Consider the following 24,844-nt stretch of genomic DNA (forward strand, 5'->3'; position numbering starts at 1 on the left):
TGGACCCCTATACGCAAGAGTAAATCACTATAAGTGAGACAATTCTATTATCATGGTCTGTTGACGAGTCACTCTTAAAAAGGGTAATGCGATCATACTCACCGAAGCCAAACCCTCACTCGATGAGCTGGGCACAAAGAGGCATGCTTGCCAACGCCAATTTGGGCAGAGGGAGAATCTACATCGATGTAGATGCTCTGGGTATGATCTCACATAGTTCGATATCAGGTATTGTTCTGTAAGTCAGAGCTACTGACTAAATATAACATAGCTTAAGTTCCAAACCGATTACTTCTGGGTACAGACTCGTCACATATTTTGATCACGTGGAAAGCGTCAGGGGTAAAAGATCAATGAAATGCATATACAACTTCTCCTTCCGAGTTCAGTTACACTATGCCTATTGCCTATGTGCCCACAAACCACCCTAGAGAGCTTTGGGAATACCGGTTCGTTCCCCTGACCAAAAATCCTAACATCGCTTTCTCTCAGTTGAACGCTCAGTGGGGAATATATCCGAATAAAAAAATGAAGCCAACCAGACCATTCTAGGTCGTCTCTCTTCTCACACCCCTGCTCCATCATCACCTCATGTAACCGTGTGTACCAATCAAAAACGCCAGAACCTCCCCGTGGCAAGCCTGCTTTACTGAAAGAATATCTTTCAGAATCTTAAGATCGACAGATTGCAGCCGCCCAAAGGTACTCATCATAAGGTCAATGGACCGTCAAATACTGCGCCCTTCAAAACTGCACTCGCCTCTCCCGCTATCGAAATGGAAGATATCCATGATGCAAAACTCTCCAAAAAGGGACCCCTCCAAGTGTGAGCAAGCCATGGTTTGCGACATCGAGAGAGCCACAGACCGAGTTTCAGGTTCAAACGACTTCGCTGCGAGACCCTGTGGCACTTCCTCTCCATGATCCAGGGCTCAGCGAAGGACTCCCATAATAACGTGCCCGGACCTAACGGGACGGGCCGTCAACGGGACTGATAGGGGGACTGCGAGCAGTGCTCAAGTCCGTGCTACCGGTACGCCTCAGAGCCTGTGACATAGTCTCGATGTTCAGATCGTTACTAGTGGCGGCACTGAGGGTGTGGTGACCAGACGAAGGGCTGCCCAAAGGCTTTCTGCTGGGTGACATGTCCAGCCCCTTGATCGACCCAGATTTACTGGTAGGCGGTGACGTCTCAGCATGAGAAGAGATGGGCGACCTGATGGGGGACGGGGAGCGGTTGATCGCGGCTGACGAAAGAGAAGTCAGGCCCGGGATTCGCATAGACTCTCGGCTACTAGCAGCTATGTTGTTGTTTCCTTGCTCTGCTTGAACAACATCTGCGAAAGAGATGAAACTCAGACGGCGGATGTCGGTAGAGTCCAGGGACCCATAATTGGAGGCTGCTTCGTCCTTCTCCGCCAACGACTGCAATTCGTCGACCCAAGAAGTGCTCTGAGTGCTCTGCGTCTCGTAGGGGCTTGCCCCTGTCACGGTGACAGCAGCGGGCTGGTGCGAGGTGTGCGTGACGATCTCGACACTGTCGGGGTTGAGGTGGTCGTCCGTAATAGCCTCCGAAGTGGCATCAAGCGCTGGGGGGATGTGGTTCTCCACTTGAATGTGCGACGGAATGGCTGGTGAGTTGGGCATGGCCACGGAGCTTTCTTGGACGTCTCGCTCGAAGATCTGAGATGTCGCAGGCGAGGCCATCCGGGGAGACGAGGATATCCCCCGGGCAGGGGGAGGAGGGCGCTCGGTGTGATGCATCCATTGGAATTGGGGATGTTGTCGCCGACCGAGTAGAAGAGAGATGAGACAGATCCCCACCGGGCGGGGGACTCGGCAAGCTTGCCTCTGGTCGCGAAGTCGACTTGGTGGTACCTGAGGACGTTGCCTTGTCGTCCGCCTTCTTCTTGCCGAAACCAAACAAACTTCGCTTCTTCTTGGTGATAGATTCGCTGTTGGCCGAGTCGCGTTCGGTGCCCTTTGCATTGAGAGCTGGAGGGGGCATGGAACCCACGACGGGGCCCTTCTGTATTTCGGGTGCCGGAGCAAGACTCATGATGGCTTGTAGTTTTGAGTTGGATTGTATTCGTAATCGTGACAGTTTCGGGGTATGGGGAGGTTAGGAACTATAGCGCGGAGCTACAGTTAGTAAGCTCGAGATAATAAAGGGACGGCGTAGACGACAAACGACATCGATCAGTGGGGTGTTGCAGCAGAAAACAAGGCGGAGGGAGGTGACGGCCGTCCCACTATCAGGGAAACGGCCAATTGTGGGGGAAGCAGGAAGAAACGCCTAGAGCGGGAGCAGCAGGAAGAGAGCAGGGAAGACGAGCGCAGACAAGCGTATCGGCACACGAGTAAGCAAATGCTGGGCAGTGCGTGCGGACCACGAGGCCTGTTTCTGGCACAAGCCCCGGACGCGAGATTAAGGACGAGAAGGCGACAGGATAAAGAACGGGATCAATCACGAGGGCAGCCGAGCTCGAGTTGGGCGGGCAGGAGTAGGATGACAATGAGACAATTTGTCGGGGTGGTCTGCGTTTCAAAAGCGAAAGGGTAATCTTGGAGGGACTTCACTTACTGGAACTGCGAACCACCAACCCAGATGAGTGCCAACTTGCGATTGGAGAATCAATGGGTGCAAAGCTTTGTAACCGCTTCTCTTTCTCCCAGAGCCCAGAGTCCAGAGCTAAGCAGCAGCAGGCAAGCTGGCCCAAAAAGCGCCGCAGTTGTTGAGCTGATGATTTAATGCGCTGCAATGCGAGATGAAGACGCAATAATGCAGGCAATCCTTCCAAGCCACTTTCGTCGAGTCCGTTGGTCCCTTCTTGGCAAAGAAGGCGCAGGTACAGTGTCAGAGTGCACAGATCAATGCTGACGGACGGACTGGTTGGGATCAATCTGCCCAGCAAGAAAAACAACAACAACCAGCACCCAAGCAAAAGCAGAGATCACGACAATGCACTGTCAAGTTGCTCTTGGTAACCACGGCAGGGGGGAGGGCAGCGTCTCGTCTCCTGCGTTGTTTCTTGTCGGTGTTCCGGGCTTGCGACTGTCTCAACACGACGCAACGCAACACAATGTGATTGCTTGTTGTTGTTATTAATCTTCGTGGGAGTGACGAACGGGAACCCAAGTAATGGGAGGGTTTGTTTGGCCTGTAAAGACTTCAACAGTTTCCTTCTTGATGGGTACCTAGGTATGTAGTAGGAGTTGGCTTCGGTTTGTCAAAGTGCCGACCAGGTAAACGCCACAGCGTAATTGCAAAAGACAAGTAGGGGTATTGGTTAGACAATTGGAAGTCGATATACGGGCTAACAGTTCTACGTGGCCGGCAGATCTTGGGATCGCCAGGTGCTATATACTTGAAGGGTTTGGCCTACATACTGCACATACGGCTTGCCTGACGTATGCGCCTACCTCCGAAACAGAACAGAAGGCCTCTCGATACATTTGATTGATTGACGCCAGCCTGGCTGAAAAGGATGTTTCGCGATTGAGTGTATTAGGTATGGATTGTCCAAGGGGTAGTACTACTTAATCAGGGCCCCCCCGTCTGTCAATACCTCTTTCAGCCAGTCAGAAATAAGAGGGAGTGGCCGTTTCCAAGCTGGATTGCGCATCCTTCCAAGGCTATTTTCTTTATTACGATTGTTGGTCAGTCCCCGGAGACAACCAAGGAACACGGTTGGGCATTGGAAAGAGGGTCTTTACCCTCAGCCCAGGAGTGGACAACACTTCTTCTTTTCGTTAATGACCGCCGCCACCCACCAATCTTTCTCGCATTGAGTAGCATAAGTCAATGCAATGCCAACAAGCCCGTTGTCAATATTACCCAGACCGGAGGTAACAGCACGCGCACAGCCCAGCGAGCTGTCAGGCGCTTTTTGCCGTTGTACTGTAACCCTAGGGCAGGGCATCTCATGGGAAACATGGCCGATGTAAGTGGAACGATCTGTGACCCATCCGCCATCCTCCCGGCCAACTTCGACGTAAGCCAGGAAGAAAAGCTTGGCCAACTGCCTGCAGAACTGCCTGTTCCTGCGACTGAATGCATGGCTATCTGCATGTATGTACATACCTATCTCCGTCTTCCACCTGCACAGCCGCCCCCTGTTGGCTGGACCACCAGTGACTTGCCTCGCCAGATAGGTAGGTAGCATCTGCAGTATGACCGTGCTGCCCAGGCAAAGGCGGAGCGGGATACCCTGAAGATCAACGGCGGGGCCCGCAAGCAACAAACAAAAGCAGGATCGATGCCAACATCCACTGAAACTCTAACCTAAAAGAGGTTGGCCCATCAGGCATTGATCGCATCCAGATAGCGCCCGTCGTCATCTACATGCTTCACTCGCGAGGCATTGATCGAGAAAAGGGGGAGAGCACTGATAGCCCGGTCTCAGGCTTATTACTTCTGCTGGGCAACCCGACTGCCTGCTTACCAACATTCATTTGCGAAAGCCTAATGAAGACCCCAAAATAGAGCCATCCCACGTCGATGCATCTGCTGACTGACAACGCCATTAACAGCAACTCGAGCATACCTAGCCACCATCAAGCGGCACGCACCACATCACCCTGTACCCTGACCTAGCTATGTTATAAACTGAGCTACGATACTTTTTGTCTACCTACCTACATGTGCCTAACCCAGCTGCCTGCAACACCCGCGCAAAGTACATGTCCGGATCCGTTCAGGCGAGCGGCATTCCGCACATGAAGATTGGGCAAGGGGTTACGTCACAGAGCATGGGCGCTGGAAGATCTCTGGAAAGAGAGGGGTTTGGCAGTTTGGGGTTCGTTTTTTCCAGAGTCGAGATCAGAAGCCCAGCCAACCCTTCGAACAATGCGGTCGGTGACTTGAGGTGGCTTAGTGGGGCGTGGGTTATTTTCAGAACACTAACGACACCTAAGGACCATCTTTCTGCTGCTGAACATGCCTATGCCCAATCGTACACATAGTCTAGACATGCGATCACAGGGGGTGTATCGTGGGCGCTTCCAGCTGTGAGTCATAGCTTGTCAAATCTCTTCTTGATCTCGTGGTGGAAACAAGAATCTACGTAAAGCTGCCAAATCGCTTTTCCCCCTTCCTCCTCTTCGTGTGATCCCGGGCTCGGCGTACTTGAGCATACGATTCAGGTTGGTCATGAGTCCTGCCACATACGGTCGTAAGTCCCGATTGACCATGAATGTAATATCGAAAAAGTGTCGTTCAAAGAAGGGATTTGTAACACGTGGAAAAAAATTAAAAGTCCATCCACACTGGATTGTATGTAGTCTTACCGAACGGCAGTGAGTACAGGCTGTGAAACGTTGGGTTTTGGGCATTGTTATCGAAGACCCGCCAAGGCGTCTCGCCGCAAATTCATAACACCCGATAAACCTCAAGTAGGTATTATACTATGCGGCTTATAGGATATTCGTTACGGCTGTCTCCGTAGGTCTAATTCTTCGGACGTCTGGCTCTGACCTCTAACCTCGATCAGCGAGAGCAGACAACAAGAATATCATAACGCAAACTTGAAGAAAATCCACTGTTACCTCAGACTGTTGCCTCCTACTACATCGTACTTTTTTCTTCTTTATTGCTGCAGCTCTACATTGCAAGAGACTATCATGCACGTGCCAAAATACGCCAAGGAGACCGGCTAGGGATATGCTACTTGCCTGGTGGGAGTCTTATCAGCTGCTGATCTTGATTACACATACCTATAGACACCACATGTAAAGTGAATATGAGGGTCAGGACATCGCACCTTGTCGAGTTCTCTTGATGTCTTCAAGGCCGAAAGGCTATTTCGTGTGTTCGGACCTGTGGCATCACCAGCTTGGACATAGTATTCCCTCGATGGCTATTGTGCTGGTGCATCCGGGCTAGCCTGCTAGTAGCTTCAGATGGGAGTGCAAGGACGAAGCGGATTATATATCAGCAAAATATGTCTGTAGATAACATAGCTGCGTGTATGGCTCCAGCTAGGCAGGCATATATGCCATTACATTGAGATTTGCGAACACTTTGTGACACCATATGCCTTTCATACCTTACATGTCGGTCGTTGGATATGGCATCGACTAACGACTGTGTACAGTGCCTCCTCTTCGTTGGTCGTATGAAGGATGGAAGTATAGACCCATAATTGCCACTTCCCAACGCCATGTATGAGCCAAGTCCTGTGCCATGGAGAGCCGAGGAGTGGCAAGCACCTTGCCTCGAAGCGTATTCGTACCTTTGTGGCCTTGGTCCACGGGTTCAGATAGCATGGCCATGGTCGGTCAATTACCGAGAGTACCGGGTGAGTATCAGTTCGCTCTGTATGCAGGAAAACATCACAACTTTGATGATAGGGTCTCTTAGGTACATGTGAGTGGCAGTTCTGGCAGTTCTGGCAGTAGCAACAGCCAATGAGAGCGATGCATGCAACTCCATTTGGCAGGAGCTGGCAGAGGGACGCTTGTTGGAGAGCACGTGCCCTGACCCCCATCAATCCATCAATCCCATCAACCCCCATGGATCCGACCTGCTGGCCGGGCCGTCAAAGCTCCGTGGAAATTTCAATTCCACCCCGAAGACACCTCGAATGATTGAAGCTATCGCCAGCCAATGCCCTGCATGTAGAGACTGCGTGGAAGCTCTAGGGAGGCAACAATCAAGTTAGAGACAGACGGCTGTAGGATCAAGATCGACCGAGCCATCAATTCCTTGCTTTGCCCGCACTATTTTCGTTCAGTGCTTCTGCTATCTTCCTCCACTTGTCTTTTTCGACGAGCGTCCTTGCCGGCGCCTCCTTCTCCCACCTCTGACCCGATTTCACTCGAAAGAGGCAACAATACACACAAACATGGAAGCACGACCAGTTCTGCGTCAATTGACGACGCTCTTCAACAGCTGCAGCCGCACCGGCCAAACACGTCTCCAGTCCTCCACCCGCCGCACCAAGAAGGCCCTGAAGCTCCCGCCGCACCCGTCTTTCCTCCTCTCTGGCGCAGAAGCCGACCACATCACCTACAACCCCCGAGCGCCGCACCGAGCGTATACCACACGCCCTTCAAGTTCCTGCCGCCCTCCGACCCGCGGCGGCAAGCCCAGCTCTCGAGCCTGCTGCGTAGCTCCACCGGCCTCGCGCCCACTGCCGCTGCTACAAACTCGACGACACCAGCAGAACGAGAGGTCCCGGCGTTGGGGGAGAAGCATCAGGTGCCGGTGCCCAAGTTCAATGTGACCCGGGAGCAGGTGGCCGAGATGCGGGCGTTGCGAGCGGCCGACCCCACGAAGTGGAGCGTGGTGCGACTGGCCGAAAAGTTCGAGTGCTCGAAGCTGTTCGTCATGATCTGCTGCAAGGCCAGCGCCGAGCACCAGGCGAGGGAGCGGGAGCGGAAAGAGGCCATCAAGGCCCGCTGGGGACCTATCCGTTCACAGGCCCGCGAGGACCGCAAGAAGAGACGCACTTTACTGCTGCGGGGTGAACTGTAGGACAGCAGTCATAGTTCGAGTAACGGTTGCCACACAACGGGCTGAAAGCCAATCTACCCGAATGGCTCAACCAGGATGTCCCGAAAGGGCGGGCTTTTAGGCAGCCGTGTGCTTAAGGAACGGCACAACGCAGGTTCCGGCCCACGAGAACGGGGGGTTCTCGAGAGGGTTATGAGTGACTTGATGAATGAGAACAGCAGCAAGCTGTACGAGAAGGGAGTCGACTCTGTACATCAGCGGAAACAGGTAGTGGGGGTATGAGGAGGCCCGCACAAACCATATGGAAAGGGGTACGCGGGCCACCGTCCACTGACCCATTGAGCATCTGGCGCAGCCCAAATCCATGGCATTGAAGGTCATGCGATAGAGAGACGGAGAAAGGGGCAACTTGATAGAACCGAACCTCCGTTCTATTACCAGCCATTACAATTTTGTACATCAGAACAGAGAAACAGTGTATAAACAAATAATCAACAACTCGTATGAAGGCCTCATTTTGGGACCATTGGAACTGATTCCCCGAGCGAACTTCATTAGACCTAGGTATCATGCAACCGGTATGCGTCGTATATCCTATTACATCCTAACGATATGGATGCTGTCCGTCCATATCTTCCAATGGCAAAGACAACATAGCGGGCTTGCTCGCCAAATCCCCAATGTTTTCGTCCGTATTTTTTCCCCCTACCCTGCTCTCCGAGAAGAGAGGTATTCACCAGAACAGTAGTAGCAGTTGGTCCACTGCACAGACGATTTCCTACCGTATCCATCATGCCATGCCTTGCCGTCGAGTTACACTCCCCATATGGTTCTTTTTCACTTTCTAGCTATATGCGGCTCAGTTATGGAAAGCTATGGTTGTAACACCTGGGAAAAAAAACGTATGAACCCCTACAAAACCCCCTCCCCTAGCGGACGGGCAACTCCCCCGAGATTGGCGCTGTCGCCGCCGCCGCCGCCGCTCTCTCCATGTCCTGCTTGCCGGGGATGACGCGCCAGCACCAGCCGCACCAGCTCCGCGCGATGCCCTTGACCTCGCGGCCGAGGATCTCGCCGCGGTTCTTCTCGTCCTCCCACTCCGGGACGCAGGCGCCGACCTTGACCATGGTGAGGCGCTTCGTCTTGACCACGCCGCCGATGCCCTCGATCTCGTGGCGTACGTACCCGGGGCCCAGGGGCGACGAGGAGTACTGTGCTTGCTGCTGCTGCCCTTGCCCTGCGCCCTCGCCACTACCGCCGCCGCCGCCGCCCGAACCACTTGACGTGGAGGCGGACGATGGGGACGGTGAGCGGCCGCTGTCGAGGACGACGAGGGCAGAGAGGACACGGTGGTGGAGGAGGCCGTGACGGTGGCTATCCATGGCAGGGGCGTGTTGCAGTGGGACCGCTCGCGCGCGTCCTCGGCGTCGCAATCCGTCTCCTGCTCGCGCTCTTTCGAGGCGACGCACTCCCAGTCGCGGCCGCAGATGACCCCGCGGTCTCCGTCACCGATCCCGGTCCCGAGGCCGCCTAGCACCTCACCGTATTGATTGCGCCAACGCCAAATACTGCACATGAGTCAGTATCTCTTTACCGTGGCCTCTTTCCTTTTCTTGATCTAGGATAGTGTTACTGTACCCATAAAGATAGGGAAAGGAGGTACCGGGTGAAAAAAATGGGTGGTTGACATACGACTGATAATCATGATCCGTACCGCGGATACTTCGTCCACATGGGTGGCATAGCCAGACGCCTTCGGTCTGACATGTGCAGATTGCGTTCTTCATGAGATCCGCGTCTAGGGGCGTCTCGGGCAGTAACGGCGGCTTGGCGAGAGTGCCGAGCGGTGCTTTGGTGCAGGGGATACACAAGCGCCGGTGTCGATCCCGTAGCACAATCGGGGCTGGCGGCTTGATTGCGCAGTTCTACAAGGTTTTTTTCCGTGTGTAAGTGTGCGGTGACAGAAACGAAGCAGCTCACTACCCCCCTTTTGCCCCATTCCCATTCTTTCCCCTAGAGGGAATACTCTCTGAACGGTACACGGGGCAAGGGTGAATGAGAAAGAGAGAGGAATAAAAGAAGCACCAAATGAGAGAAAGAAATCTTACCCGACAGACCACCTTGGCGCACCTCCGGCACTCGGCCACCATGTCGCGCGCGCAGCTCCCGCTCTTGCCGTTGTACCGGTCGCCGCCCATCTCCTGCATGTAGAACCAGTTGCCGGCGCGGGCGCGGTAGCGGAACGTGTCCTCGGGGTCGACCACGACGTCCTCGTTGACGCAGTGGAGCGTGTGCGTGACCAGGGAGCTGCGGTACTGCAGCAGGCCCTGCCGCACGCCGCGGCAGGTCCGCGAGAGGTTGTCCAGCGCGTTGAGGTCCAGCAAGGAGGCCACGGCCATGGCGATACTGCAAAGAAGGAGAAAGTTCCCAGCTGTTAGCTTTCTATAAAAGGCTCAACCAAAACGATGCGTTTCTTTCGTCTCTCTTCTTCTTCCTGCCCTTCGTCTTCTTTTCTTTCCCTCGGAGCGAGGAAAAAGAGAGCTGGGACTTGTGTGTGTAATAGAACGTACGCCCCCCGAGGCGCATTACTCGCAACAGCATGAGGAGAGGAGGAGGAGGAGGAGGAGGAGGGAATGAGCCTACGGATAGCATCCGAGAGCCTCCGTTATTCCGTTCCTGAAAGGGATCATCGGCGTCGGCATCGTCGGCGGTGGCTGCTGGGATGATGTAGAGGCAGAGGTAGAGGTAGAGGTAGTAGTAGTGGGGAGGGAGCTCTCGATGGGATTGTCAGTGGCATTGGCATTGTCGCCGTCCTGGGCGCGAACTCGTGGCTTCGGCCCCGTCGTGACAGCGGGAGGAAGCTCGTGGAAGCCGTTGTGGTTCAGGTGGTTCTCGGGGCTCGTCGGCTCGTCCTCTCCGTCGAGGTCCACGAAGATAGCCATGGTGGCGGGGTGAGGGCGTTACGCATGCAGACAGGAACCAGCCAATGATCAGGGAACAACGAAACGGGCCAAGAGGCAAGCAAAGACAGCGATTTATTTGTTAGGTTACCGCCACATCCAAGCGAGGCTATCCAGATACACTCGGTCCTGCAGGTGGCATATGGCAAAGTTACACTACAGAGCAAGCAGTAGACGCGAGATGGGATTATTGCTTGTTTTCGAGGCTGTCGACGGTTTGCCCCTCCTTGCAGGTACGTAAGTAGCGTAAAGTCGGTAGCACTAGCTGATCGGTGCTGATCTTCCGCTGCTTATTTCCCTGCGGCGATGTGGGGGGCGGTTGGGGGAACAACGGAAACGCCTTTCTTTCTTTCAACTTTCTAGGTTACCTACTGCCGAGACCGAGTATACAGTAGCGTGGTGTAGTATACTTCCCGGTACTTTTTAGGTAATGCTACCTGGGCACTGACTGACACATGACGCATCGACAGGCATTGTTTTACTTTTCTGGTTTTTGTTTGTTAAGCGAATGATATTCAAAGTGTCAAATGAATGAGGAACTGCGCAGAACAGGTACCTAGAAGAGACGGGGAAAGGATTGACAAGGAAACAAACAGCACTGCCGCATAGCTCGCCGAGTCTATGCGGCCCGTCTGTCCATTTCCATCCCTTGACGGCATAACGTGTACACCCCAGCCGCCCGGCAAATAATCTCACATCTATGTATGTCCCATTCTATCCGTAAACACCATGCAACCGAGTTAAACATTATGATACTTTATGTACTTCATTATCAGATGATGTAACAAGGAGTGAGAGAGCTCCTTGCTCTGTCTCTTGACTCTTTGCCTCATCAACTATCCCCCCACACACCTCTCGTCCTCCTTTTCCTTCCTGTCATTCTCTCTCTCTCTCTCTTTCTTTTCTACCAGTTGAACACCATGAGCGCAGGGTTCAGGGCGACGGGCAGCAGGAAATGGCAGATGATGAGGTTGGCCACGGGGTAGATGGAGGCGAACGTCTTGATCTGCCAGTTGTAGGGGAAGACGTGGTATGCGCAGATGATGAGCGCCGTCAGCACGAGGCAGAAGACGAAGGTGCCCTTGAACCGCTTGAGCAGCCGCGGGATCTCCTCGACAAAGTTGACCTCCTCGACTTCCTTCGCCGTCGCGCCCCACGTCATGTCGATGGAGAAGAAATGCGAGAGCAGCGCCTGCGAGACGTGCAGTGAGATGCCGCCCAAGAAGATGGTCATGAGCGGAAGCCACTTGAAGTTCTCAAACACTGCGGGGGAGAAAGCGTGTTAGTAAAGTGTCGCGAAACAGTCGCAAGACAAAGAGCATGGAATATACCTACAAGCCGAAAGGAGACCTTGTTGGTTGAGACGGTAGCGTAGGACGGCCAGGGAAACATTTCCAAAGAGCGAGAAGACGACAATGAGCGAAATGTAGATAGCGAAGGAATCGAGGTACCACTTGTCATACAGGCCAAAGAACCAGCCTGTCAGGAAGTAGTTCACCAGGGTCATGATCCAAGCAGCCCCAATCGCATAGTAGGTACCGATGTAAGCGCAGATAGTAAGCTTCTTGGGGAAATGGATGTTGGACCCCAAGAACTTCCGGAACAGAGGGGTGATGGGCCCGCGGGTGATCCAGTACTTAAAAGGATTAAAGACCAACTCGTTACAACCATAGGCGTATTTCTCCCATCGGGCCAGCTCGTCGTAGACGGTCAGGGAGACACCTTCTTCGAACCCGTCGCCCGTGTAGGCCCCGAAACGCATAATATACCCGGCGACCTGGAGACGCAGCGACATGTCGAAATCCTCGGACACGTGCGACTCGGACCAGAACTTCTCGTAGCCGTCCTCGTCGAAATACGAGGCGGCGTCCTGGATGGCGGACCAGCGGAGAATGGCGTTGTGGCCGACAAAGGGGCAGGCGTCACCGTTCGCCACGACAAAGGTAATGGCCGAGTAAATCAGGTTGGTGAACCAGGTCACGCCGCCTTCAAAGAAGGACGAGGTGACGCGCATGACACCGGACGTATACTGCAAGATGGCCACCTCGGGCGACTGTTCCATCTCGCTCACGGCGTCGAGCAGGCAGTCGGCGGGAACACGAGTGTCGGAGTCGATGATCAAAATGTAGTCGCCGATGCGGATGTTGCCCTCGGCCCAGGTGCGGTTGTCGTCCTCGGCCAAGACCTCGGCGAGGCACGTCTCGTAGGCGGTGCTTTCGTCCTCCTGCGTCCAGTTCGAGCCGCGAGGGACCTGCACCAGCCTGTCTTCCACGCGGTTGCTGACCATCATGGCGTAGTTCATGTTGGAGGCCTTCTTGAACTTGCCGCGACGCAGGAACGGCTTGGCGCCGTCCTCGGGCTTCGGGTTGTGCTTTGGTCGGGAGACCCAGCCGATGTTGTTTTCCTCGTAGAATTCCCTTCGAGCTATCGCGTCTTCCTCGGAGATGAGCTGCATACCGTCGTCGTTGATGAAGATGTTGGCAGAGCCGCCCTGCATTTCGAAGGTGGAGATGGCCTGCTTGACAGACTGCACGGTCGGCTTGATGACGGCATTCAGGCCCTCCTTGTAGACGGGCATCTGGATGGTGATGTGCGGGATATTGTGGAAGTTGCGGTCCAGGCGCTTGGGAGCCTTGCCGGAGTAGTTCAGGGAGTTCTTGTCGACCTGCGAGATGGGCCCAAACATCTGGAACAAGCCGCCGACGATGGCGCCGAAGAAGAAGAAGGAGATGAAGATGGAAATAGGAACGTAGATGAGGACGAGGAGGCGGATATAGTTGTTGTCGGTGGAGATTTCCAGGGCGAGGGCCCGGTAACCGATACCGACACACGACAAGCAGAGGGCCAAGGTACAGGCCACCATGAAAGGGTTCATGAGCTTGATCCTTCGTTGTTCATCGACGAGGGCGGCTTCGAGATCGACTGCGGAGACGCCGATCTCGACACCGTTCTTCTCGTCCTTTTCTTCCGGTTCGACATCCTCCTCTTCTCCGGTGCCCCAGATCATCTTCATCAACTGGCGTTCGAGATGATCGGCACGGGCCAAGACCTTCTTCGGCTCATCGTCCCAGACCACAAGGATCTGGAGATCCTGGATGAAGGCGGCAAAGTGGTGCTTCTGGCACCTGGGAAGATCGCGCATGGAGGGGAGCACTTGTAGTTGGAGGTTATCTGAAATGGGGATATAATCGTACGTCGTTCTCCGCGAGCTTAAGATGACACCGATGACCCTGGTGTTCACAGTCATGGCGCACTGCATGTCGTATGAGTAAGTCGTTCCTGAGACTTGTGTGGATGCTTCAACTTACTCGAACATTCAGCTCCATGGCCGACTGCAACAGACCGTTTGGCATATCGCGCAGCTGGGGCGGGCAGCAGGCGAAGTTGTTCTTGCCCTTCTTCAGGACAACACCTTCTCCCGGGAGCATGCCGGTGGCATACTGCCTCTCCAGCTGGGATTGGTACAGCCAACTGCACATGACATCGGCCTTTACGTCTGCCAGACTATCGGGCTGGTTTCGAAAGTCACCCTGCGGGAAGTAGGACGCGCGGTGGGATGAGTAGACGGACCCGGGGCGAGAGCTGTACGGGCTCTTGGGCGTGGTGAGGCCAGACATCGGGGCGGGTGCTGCTCCATGCTTGGCCGCCGGTGGTAACGTTTTGAGATTGACTGTGCCCGACGGCTTTTTGTCATGGCCCTTCTTTTCATCGTCCTTGCTTTGCCCGGGGGCAAAGTACGACTTGATGTCCATCTTGACGAGAGTAGGGAAGCGAAGCGAGTGACAGTCCTCCTACTCGTCGAAGATGGTTTCCCAAGTGGAAGGAGAAAGCGGGAGGGTGAAAAGCCAGGTGCCAGATGGGAGGGATAAGAGAGGAAATAACCTAGGACAGGCACACCGCGGGCTAGCTCCCAGGAACAGGAACGGGAGGCACAGTGATGATGGGATATGCTCGCCTCTAATCGTAGCGCGTTTGTCTAGAGCGCCATGACTCCGGTTCAGATCCAGCCGCAGTATAGTCTACTGGTGCCAGTGTGGGTGGGTAGCCATGGGAGATAGTTGGATCGGCCGTTGTCTGGACACTCGCTGCGATAAGTCACAAAAGCCCGGCCACGACGAAAAGACCTAACCACCACGAACCGATGACTTTTCCAGGACGGGCTGGCATCCCTGGGCGAGCCCACTTGATCTGACATGCAGATGTAGAAGTATGTAGGTATGCACCATGTTTCGGTTCCAGGGAGGCATGAGTGAGCGACCAGACCGAGTGGTCCTCAGCTGGTCTTCTGAAGCGGTTGCATCTATCTTTGCCCTCGACGACTTTCTTTGGCTGCGGTGGACGGGCGACTGGGCTGGACGTGGTAATCGGCCGAGCCAACCACCAACCATTGTGTAAATTACGAGGCAGCCCTGCAGATGCGCTACATGGGTACTCGCCGGGACCCCTGGCACGTCCATCGAGGTCAGGACAGGGGTGCGATATGGCATATATTGGCATACCTGAAAAGGTGGTGCAACAACTACCACTACTACAAGCAGGCTCGAGTATCCTCGCCCGATTCGGTTGGGATCTTGCTTCAGCTCGGGACGTCTCTCTTCACACTTACACTTGCAAATGCGTCAGGCTGGACGAGAGGACCCCCGGTGCAAGTTTGAGCTCGCTGAAAGGGATCGACAGGAAAAAGTCTGGCAGGCCGTCGTCTTGCACCGAGAGAGCAGACGGACGGTGCCATCGGCTAAGCGAAGAAGTTTTGGTGGATCTGGACTCGGTCCATACCGACCTGCCTACCTAGCTAGGGAGGGGCAATACATCACCACGGCGGGAATACGACGTCGAGTGCATGCCAGGTCGTACACAACAGAGGCGCCGGTCCAATCCGGTCTAGGTAGAGGATGAGGAGGGTGGACAAGCCCAATAATAATTGATAAGAGAATCCCTTTGTCCAGTCCCCTGAGACTTTGGCCCATGAGGGACTAAAAATAGCGGGATGTCGATAGCGGCCGCCCGCGAGGTGGTCGCTAAGAGGAAAAAGGAAAGACGCCGGCTTTTCTTGTTAGCAGCAGCAGCAGCAACAGCAGCAGCCGCTTCGGAAAGAGATGATATGGAAGTAAATTGCCATTCGCAAGCACGGCCTGAAACCAGCTGCTGCCGAAAACTCGAGACGACCCCGACTGGTACTCTTTTTGCTTTTCGACGCGATCTATCCTTTTGGTGGCGGATCGAACAGAGCGTTGTTTGTCTGCTCACCTGAGAATTGGCAGCAGGTTCCTTCTGCCAGCGCATCTGTCAGCCGATAACTACGAGGTTTCTTCTGCCTTCCTGTTCCTGTTTCTTAATTTTCGTCGTTGGGGTCTAGCCCTTCTGCAGGAAGGAAGATAAGCTCCGTCTCCTCTTGCCTGTGATCAGGCGTACACTGCTGCTACCTGAGGTGTCGACTCTGGGTCTCACCATCACGGTGCAGCCGTTGTAAAGTGTATATCGCTATGTCTCTGTAAGTAGGTAGGTTTGTGGTTTGTAGAATTTCAGGTTGGTTAGGTTGGCTGGCCTGGCGGCGGTTCCTGGATCCCTGGCTAGCGTGGCCGGCTACTGGCAAAAGAGTTCGGAGTGTTTTCCACTGCTGGGATGAACAGGCAGGATCGGGCGATCAAAGTCCAGACGATTTTACGTGGTATCGAAGTCTATCTCCATCAGCCCCGACTCCGCTCAGACTGCTGGGAGCGCCGAGCGGCCGGATCGTGAGCTTAGCAAAATTGGAGAGGCGCCGGCCGACCTCGACAGCTGTGGGCTGTCCTAGCTGGCGCTTTCGAAACTGCCGAGGCGCATCCCAATACTAGAGGCGTCTTTTTGCCTGTTATCCGCAATGAGAGGGACCAGCGCCGACCAGAGTGCCGCCCGCCCGCCCGTACGCACGCCAGCTAATAAGGCCCTCCCTTGCATCCAGTCCCAAATTCAGAAATTTCCCGTGAAAATTTCCAGCTTAGTACCGGCTCTTGTTACCTAGTCTCTAGGGACGCCAAAATTGCGGGAGCTGCTCCGGTACTCCTGCCCGCTTCCAAGTCATTCTATACTGACATCAATCTGGAGAGCTGGAAAGGACTTGCCTGGGTTCTCTTCGATGATATAAGCATCGATATCTTTTTTTTTCTTCTTTTTTTTCTTCTCTATTCTTATCGTCTATGCATGTATGGGTGTATGGGAATGTAATCATGGTTTGGAAGAGAACTATTGCAGGGTGCATTGCATCTTGTGTATCTATTGCTGCAGGTAGAGCGCCATGGCACGACTTTCAGAGCGCCACTGTGCTGGGACACGCCGCATGGCATGGGCTGGTTGGTCGGCATCTGTAGGCTGCTACCCGACAGAGCCGTACGACAGCATCTGGAATGCTTGGCTCCAGTCTGGTTCTCCAGTATTATCTCCAGCCTACTGCCTACCTAGGTTAGCCTACCTACGCGGGACGCACTCAGAAATTCTCTGCGGTGCGCTGTTAGCTTACCAGAGAGATCCCGTAGCAGAGAATGGGTGCGGGGGCACAGCGGATTTCCCTTCCGAGTCAGGCGGAACGTCATCAATCTGTACACAGGATACTACTACAGTACAAGGCGCTTGAATCGGCTTGACCGGTCGTTCGAGTCAGGCCATAAGTGCCTCCTCACCACTTTCATCTTCACTTAGAGCTAGCTCTTTTCTCTTCGTAGCACGATCGTAGCACGAATCGTTGTATCACAGCTGCATGCTTCCGGTAGAACACTCAGCAGTAACAATGCCTTTCGGTAGTCCAAAGTCGTGTAGCCCAAGGACAAGGAAAGCCGCTTAGAGCACCAATTGGCACGCCTGGGGCCTGTCTTTTTAAGGTCAAGCACGTGAACGCCGGCGGGCCCTAGCGAACACTAGGGATCTTTACCAGCCAATCAAAAGGTGCACTCAGCGAGAGTGGAATTCCCACTGAATTCTCTGATCGTATACTCGAATAACGACGTATTTTCTCATCAATTGGGACACCCAATTACATGGCCTGGTGGCGAAATGGTATCGCGTCAGTTTTCGGTTTACCGTTAACTTCTACACTGAAGATTGCGGGTTCGAATCCCGTCTGGGTCGGAATAGGCAGCTCCGGTTTTTTCCTTTTTGTCTTCTTTCCTCTCCTTTGACAGGCAGCGGCTTTGCATTCCTTTTGGTACCCTCTTGTTGGAGGAACGGTGTGAAGGGACCGGAGCTTGGGCATATGTGATCCATGTGCTGGATGGAACGTATATCCGATGCCATGTTCTTGTTGTTCGAATTATTTGATAAGAGAAGCTACTGTCTTGTTGTGAGGTTCGAGTAACTATTCCATTTGCTGGTATTCCGGAATCTGCCATGTTGCTCGTATGAATAGTCAAGTACTGTTCTATTCAATTTCCTGTTAATATGGTTTTCTTCCTGCCTTATTCTATTCTTTTTACGGATTCAAAATCAATGTCTTCCAGTTTTAGAACTGTTCGTGCCCTTTACGCTTTCACACATTATCGAGACTTTGGTTGATATTTACATCGAGATGGATCGTGACCCAAGGACTGCGTGGAGGGTTTCATCAAGCCCAAAGAAATGGAGAAATTGAAGAAAGCCTGCACCTCGACCTGGCACAGTTCCTAGAGCTAGCCCCTGCCGCCATACGCATGGCTATCGAAGAAGGCCTGCTGGCACTCCCGAACCTTGCCAGGGCTGTAAACAAAGGCCTTAGTTTCGAGCCCATGGGTGCTAGCGTACGTAAGCAATCTTACCCGCAAACCGACGACGTCCAGGAGAAGCTGGCCAAGTTGCCAGACCAGGAGTTGAAGAGCTACTGTACATATGATCCGAAGGCGACCCATTTGCCGCCCAGCCTCCATGCATCGTTTAACGTATTCCCCGGATTCCCAGCATGTCTGATGCGTTTATCCTCGTCTACCTTGACAGAAAGAAGCAGCAGGAGGAACTAGACGGGCTAACAGCAGGATTCGCACCCTTGCACTTGACAGGTACGGGGACGGGAAGCTCTTTCGTGAGAGGTAGCAGCAGCATCTCGTTCGAGTCTCCTTGGGTAGCCGGAGCCGCAACCGGAACTGCCAGCCATCCATATTGCCCTTCCAGATTTCGTCCGCTCCGAGAAGTTCTCTCGTTGCTATGGCAGTATGGAGTCCCTTCTCTGGAGAATTGCCATCTATAGGATGCCAGGCGGGCGGCTAATAGCATGCTGTTCCTACAAGCCACTGTACACTGGCAATCAGATAATGAACCTGAGAGGTATCATCATGTAGCACTGTTTTCCTCGTCGTTGTGTTCATCTTGCCGCACTCATCGAGCTTATCGCCCTGTCTGTCTATACATACCCACGATGCATGCATGCTCGCACATGAGCAGATGCGTACGTAGTCATCAACACCAGGAGGTAGACAGCGCCTAATGAGGCCAGTGCCTAAACCCCGATGAAATGCCCCCTAGAATGTCTTGTTAAGAATTACCCATCAGACCGGATTCTTGATCTAGACTCCTGCGTACATCATCATGTTAGGTCTTCAGCAGACCAGAGGCTGAAAAGACATCTCGAACACACCCATCCTGCCGCCCCAAGCCTAGGCTGCAACTGCCGCCTAGACCACAGTTGCAGTCCAGACCACTGAATAGTTGGCCGTGTGTGTAGGTAGCCAAGCAAGCATACGTCGGACGCTGTGTGCAGACCGGGGTCCACGGGGATTCGTAGCCCGTAGGACTGCCAGCAAGATCGAGTTGCCGCCGCAAGCCCCGAGATAGGCCCTGCCGTGTGCGGGCGATTTCGTGGTGACCCGCTGACCTCTGGCTGTCACGTCGCACGTAGCACGTCGCACGCAGCTAGGCGGGCATGCAATGTAGGTACGAGATCACACCCCGAAAGTGAAGCGATCTTGGGTAGCATGTGCCTGATTTAAGCCGCACGATAACTGTCGGCCACTAGATAGCAACCCCCGGGAACTGAGGGTGTGCTCATGTACAACATGGTGATGCCCATTGGTGCGACCAGACCACCAAGCCGTTTTGGTGGGGTCACACTTTGTCATTGCGCAGGCGTAGCTTCGACCTGTCAGGGTTTCAATGTGACACGGATTGGAAATTTTATTAGCAATCCGACACCAAAACTACAGTAAGTCCCGGCAGACGAGCAACGAACGCTTGCAATCAACGGGATTCAGGGGGCTCGTGACGGCTGTTTCGAGCTGCAAAGTTAATAGCAGGACGCGGGCGCATCACCATGACAGCAGTCGGGCAACAGCACTTAGTGAACGTTGAGTCCCAATGGGCGGCTTGCCAACAGCCAGGCTGCTGCCCGCTCAGTCGCTCTCCCCCTGCCCATGTTTCCATGGTCTTCCGATCAGCAAGGAACGCCGCAGGACTCCAAGCAGCAAAGAGCAGGTAAAGACCCTGAAATGTGACCAGGCACGGTGAGAGATTTCCGATTTGCCTACCTCGAGCAAATCGAGCAAACACGCAGAATCAGAATCCAGAATCCACTGCTAGCGTCATTTAGTGGAGGTGCCGTGGTCGTAGTCGTGGGAGTGACAGTGAATTTGCTACTCAGCCAAGTACCGCGATGATATCATCCGCCTGCCATCGATCGTGGGCAAGCAAAGAATAGTCGTACTTCAAAAACTCTTCGGCGTGTTTGCAAACCCATCACTCGACAACCCCTCCATACCCCAAACCAGCAATCTATCGTGAATTCTACTTAGTTTGCCCCGAGACCGATCGCACTCGGGAATCCTGTCTTCGTAAACATACCTTTTTGAGTTACCCCGAGTATACAGCAGCCAGCTGCAGACCTAGCTCCTTCTTATCTTACGTTGCAGGTGTCTTGTCTCAAGATTCTCACATCCGGCCTGACCCAAGTGCCCCTCCTTCCAAACGTACGTGGGGGTGGCGGTCAGCTTTCTTTGTTCCGACACTTGACCCTCGACCTTCGACCCTCGACCCTCGACCCTCGACTTCCTCATCTCTACTAAAAGTACTGTTGTCTCGCTTTCTGCATCACACCCCCGGCGAGATTCCGATCTAAGACCGCATTTCTGCATTGGCTACAGCGCGGACCTTGTGTTTCAAACCCTTTCGTATCATTCAATCCAGCCGCTTCGCTGCTGCGACTCACATGGGAGCTGGTCTCTGCCCTGCCATCACTTTGTCCCCCACATCATAAAGAGCTCCGATCCACGTCCGAAGCTCGCAACAGCACCACTCTGCCACTTTACGTGCTCGACCGCCGTTTCTTGATTCCTCTCGATCTCGCGCCCAACCACTCCCAATGGCGCCTCCTACGAAAGACGATTTGTTGATGCCCCTCCCGGCGGCACCAGTTGTTCGACAGCGGCGCCAGGACGGCAGCTTCAGCTCCATTGACGAAGCTTCCGTTTACGAAGATGCCAAAACCTACTATTCCGCGGAAGCTCGCGATTCCGGCCGACACCACGCAAGAGCTCGCACATACTCTCAAGTAAGTCAAACTCCGCGATGATATGCCTGCGATATGGAGGCACTGTAGCTGACTGGCAACCAGAATGGCTTGGAGCAGCAGATGGAACGCCTAGGTTTGGTAGAGCCTCACCGACGAGGCAGCCACGGTACGAGATTTCCATTGCCGATCGCCAGCAAAACAGCCGTTCTTACTGACTTGTAATCCTCAGATGAGTCCAGCAGGCCGCACCAGCGTCAGTTCCTAGTCGACGTCGACCATACCCTCGAGAGTTTACAGGCCCAGGAGGATACCGACAATAACATGCAAATCACAATCGAAGACGCTGGCCCCAAAGTCATTTCGCTGCGAACAGCAGCTTCGGGAGGACACAACCGTTTTGATATTCGGGGCACCTACATGCTTTCGAACCTTTTGCAAGAGCTCTATATGGCCAAGGAGTTCGGACGTAAACAGGTTATTCTCGATATCGGAAGGCTGAACGAGAACCCTGTGAACCGACTTTCTCGCCTTATCAAGGACCAGTTCTGGGAGCGCTTGACTCGCCGAATCGATGCGTCCAGTGTTGAAATCGCTGCCAAGGATCCTAAAGATTGGACAGACGACCCTCGCCCTAGAATCTACGTCCCACCCGGAGCCCCCGCGCAACTGGAGTTCTATCAAAAGGTGGCACGTGACCGCCCCGAGATGCGGTTGGATGTCGTCGAGCTCCCAGCGAAGATCACCCCTGAGATGGTGGTACACATGAACGAGAAGCCTGGTCTGCTTGCTGTAGCCATGGAAGACTACGATGACCCCAAGACTGGGGAGAAGACCTTGCGCGGTCTCCCCTTCGTTGTCCCCGGTGGCCGTTTCAACGAGCTGTACGGTTGGGACAGTTACATGGAGTCTCTGGGTTTGCTGGTCAACGACAAGGTGCATCTTGCTAAGTCCATGGTGCAAAACTTTTGCTTTTGTATTCGGCATTATGGCAAGATCCTCAACGCTACTCGGTCGTATTATCTTTGCCGCTCTCAGCCTCCTTTCCTGACCGACATGACTCTTCGAGTGTATGAGAAGATCAAGCACGAACCCGGTGCCACGGATTTCCTCCGCACTTCCTTCTTGGCTGCAATCAAGGAGTACTACTGCGTTTGGATGTCGGAGCCGCGATTGGATCCCAAAACCGGCCTGTCACGATATCGTCCTGAGGGACGTGGCGTTCCCCCGGAAACCGAGGCTTCTCATTTCGTTCACATCCTGGAGCCCTATGCCAAGAAGCACGGCATGTCTTTCAAGGAGTTTGTCCGAGCCTACAACCATCAGGAAGTCTCGGAGCCAGAGCTTGACGATTACTTCCTTCATGATCGGGCGGTTCGCGAGTCTGGCCACGATACATCTTACCGTCTGGAGCGCGTGTGCGCAGACCTTGCTACGGTTGACTTGAACTCATTGATCTACAAGTATGAGATGGATATCGCTCGCATCATCCGTCAAGTCTTCGGGGATAAGCTTGAAATCCCAGCCGAGTGGTGCGACGGGACAATGAAGCCTGGCCAAATCGAGACATCGGCGATCTGGGATCGTAGATGGAAGAGACGCCGTGCTGCCATCCACAAGTACCTGTGGAACGATGAGAAGGGCATGTACTTCGATTACGACACACACAAGCAGGAACAGTGCACATACGAGACATGCACAACATTCTGGCCCCTCTGGGCGGGTGTGCCCGACCCCGAAAGGGCTGCCAAGGTTGTGAAGAACGCTGTACCCAAGTTTGAGGCATATGGTGGCCTTCTTTCGGGTACAGAAGAATCTCGAGGCGCTGTCAGTCTGGAAAGGCCAAACCGACAGTGGGATTACCCCTATGGCTGGGCGCCGCAGCAGATGCTGGCTTGGACTGGCCTCTACCGGTACGGCTACCAAGACCTTGCTCAGCGACTGGCATACCGATGGCTGTTCATGGTCACCAAGGCTTTCTTCGACTTCAACGGTGTGGTGGTGGAGAAATACGACGTGACCCGCCCGGTTGACCCCCACAGGGTTGATGCCGAGTACGGCAACCAAGGATCGGACTTCAAGGGCGTTGCTAAGGAAGGGTATGTTTTCCCCTTGCCATTTTGCCCAATTAGTGTTACTAACTAACTCTCGACAGATTTGGATGGGTCAACGCCAGCTACGTCTATGGCCTCGGATTCGTCAACACCGAAATGAAGCGAGCACTTGGTACCTTGACTCCTTGGGATTCCTATGCGAAGGCACAACAGCTCAAGGAGGAGAAGATTCTGTCGGACCTGGTGTAAAAAGCCCGGTAGCGGCAAAACAGTAAACAGCAGTCCAGAGCACACATGACCAAGCATATATATAGCCTCCGACTGAGGGCGTCTCTCTCGTAACTGTAGACGTCAGCCTTGTCAAAGCTTACCCCAAAGGCCAAAGAACATATTCAATGAACGAATAACACAACAACAACAACAATAACTTATTCTTTTCTGTGGTACGCGCGCAATAATCCCGACAAACCGTGGTGAAGCCTCGTCCGAAAAGGGACTTGCTGGAGGATATGCAATGGAAAGTACTGCCGTTTGCCCAAATAGTATAGGTAGGTAGGTAAGCTTTGATCGAGTCTCATACCAAGGGGCTCGTTCCTTACATACTTTTTGCCCTCTCGCAAGACATATGTGCAAGAAAGAGTAAGTAGAGGTAGACGAATAGGCCTTGTATGAAGTTTTGCATCCCGACTCGGGCGAGCGCTCCAAAGTTGCTGCTCTTTGATGGAGAGCTAGAGCCACAATATAGTAGTGCATCCCTATGCTATGTACGTGTATGTTGTTTCTGGGCAGACGTAAGTGGACGCATGTGACAAGTAGCTGATCCGTTCCCTGCACAAGTCATCCGGCATACCCTCTCCAGCATTATGACCAAAGCCGAGGCTCTGCTTGCTGTCTGAAACCGATCCCGCTGACATGTCGACTGAATCGCATCTTGGAGCTACAAGTACAGCCATGTAGCAATATTTGACCACCAAGTCAGTAGGGAATTGGGCGGCCGACTGACTGAACCTTCACATGTCAGGATCATTTTGGGGGGCTCCACGAGACCTAGCAGCTTGCATGGACAGAGTTCCCGCGCGTTGAATGGTTTGATTCAACGTGCAAGCTAATTGAGTGTGTCTTGTCAATTTTAGACGTCCTGGTACATGCAAACAGTTGAATTGAGTATTGCATGCTTGTATGCTCGTATCTACGTATGCATATTCCCAGCACGACAGTATTTGAACAGAACAATGGAAACAATTCGATGCTGTCAGTCCACAACTGCGTCATGTCCATTGCCCACTGTCAACTGCTAATGCGGGGCGGTTGTTGGGTGATGAATTGCTTGATTGCCCACCTGGGCTAGGCATTTAGCGGGTGATGGGGCTTTTTAACCTAGTGGTTGGTTCAACTTGGCTTGGCCCTGGAAGTTTGCGCTCGGCTTTCCGGCCAATGGCGGCAACTCTCGAGCCTGACTAACACCCCTTTGGGCCGAACCCGTCCACGCTCGAGACCAGCCAAAAGTCCCGGCATCCAGCCAAGGCGTGGTGACAGACGCCGAGGCCTGGGGAAAGAATATCGAGAGTACCCGTAGGTACCTTTTCCCTTCCCAGCTATGGCTATTAGCAAGTCATCTGCATGCAACTCCGGCCTTTGCTGCAACGCACTGCCTTTGGGCCATGTAGCCGCTCGACCGACCCTTCCCGAGACGCACTCGGATCTTGACCGAGCATGCGCCATGCCGTGGCAGCCAAGGGAGTCATATAGCTGCATACAAAGTGAAACTCTTCCCGTTCTCAGACTTGATAATTGCTGCTTCTCATGCTCTGTCTGATAGGCTTTACTTGTCTTCCTTTCTTCATCATACCCCGTGTGCCTCTCTCTCTTCCCTCCTCCCCCAATAGCTTGAAGTAGCTTATATATCCACCTCGGAGTATATATATATATACTATAT

General features: G+C 53.7%; 5 protein-coding genes across 5 annotated transcripts; 2 read left to right on the forward strand and 3 right to left on the reverse strand.

Annotated features, from left to right (window-relative positions):
• Positions 1–966: 966 nt before the first annotated feature.
• Positions 967–2,059, reverse strand: PG986_012096 (uncharacterized protein; the record flags this gene model as incomplete). Its single annotated transcript, XM_066848318.1, has 2 exons — positions 967–1,657; positions 1,794–2,059. 2 exons carry the CDS (start codon positions 2,057–2,059, stop codon positions 967–969), a joined length of 957 nt encoding a protein of 318 aa, XP_066695014.1.
• Positions 2,060–6,845: 4,786 nt separating this feature from the next.
• PG986_012097 (mitochondrial 54S ribosomal protein mL58) lies at positions 6,846–7,477 on the forward strand (the record flags this gene model as incomplete). Its single annotated transcript, XM_066848319.1, has 2 exons — positions 6,846–6,970; positions 7,024–7,477. 2 exons carry the CDS (start codon positions 6,846–6,848, stop codon positions 7,475–7,477), a joined length of 579 nt encoding a protein of 192 aa, XP_066695015.1.
• A 908-nt stretch (positions 7,478–8,385) lies between these two features.
• PG986_012098 (uncharacterized protein) lies at positions 8,386–10,398 on the reverse strand (the record flags this gene model as incomplete). The annotated part of the gene is given in 5 exon segments (XM_066848320.1): positions 8,386–8,773; positions 8,785–9,024; positions 9,149–9,381; positions 9,565–9,862; positions 10,100–10,398. The coding sequence occupies 5 exon segments, from the start codon at positions 10,396–10,398 to the stop codon at positions 8,386–8,388; spliced, it is 1,458 nt and encodes a 485-aa protein (XP_066695016.1).
• A 922-nt stretch (positions 10,399–11,320) lies between these two features.
• Positions 11,321–14,168, reverse strand: PG986_012099 (uncharacterized protein; the record flags this gene model as incomplete). The annotated part of the gene is made up of 3 exons (XM_066848321.1): positions 11,321–11,679; positions 11,752–13,669; positions 13,725–14,168. 3 exons carry the CDS (start codon positions 14,166–14,168, stop codon positions 11,321–11,323), a joined length of 2,721 nt encoding a protein of 906 aa, XP_066695017.1.
• Positions 14,169–20,707: 6,539 nt separating this feature from the next.
• On the forward strand, positions 20,708–23,157 carry PG986_012100 (neutral trehalase; the record flags this gene model as incomplete). Its single annotated transcript, XM_066848322.1, has 4 exons — positions 20,708–20,896; positions 20,945–21,023; positions 21,087–22,953; positions 23,010–23,157. The coding sequence occupies 4 exons, from the start codon at positions 20,708–20,710 to the stop codon at positions 23,155–23,157; spliced, it is 2,283 nt and encodes a 760-aa protein (XP_066695018.1).
• Positions 23,158–24,844: the final 1,687 nt, after the last annotated feature.

The sequence above is a fragment of the Apiospora aurea genome (genome assembly GCF_038362705.1).
Source record: "Apiospora aurea strain CBS 24483 chromosome Unknown utg000008l_segment0_segment0, whole genome shotgun sequence".
Lineage (NCBI taxonomy): Eukaryota > Fungi > Ascomycota > Sordariomycetes > Amphisphaeriales > Apiosporaceae > Apiospora > Apiospora aurea.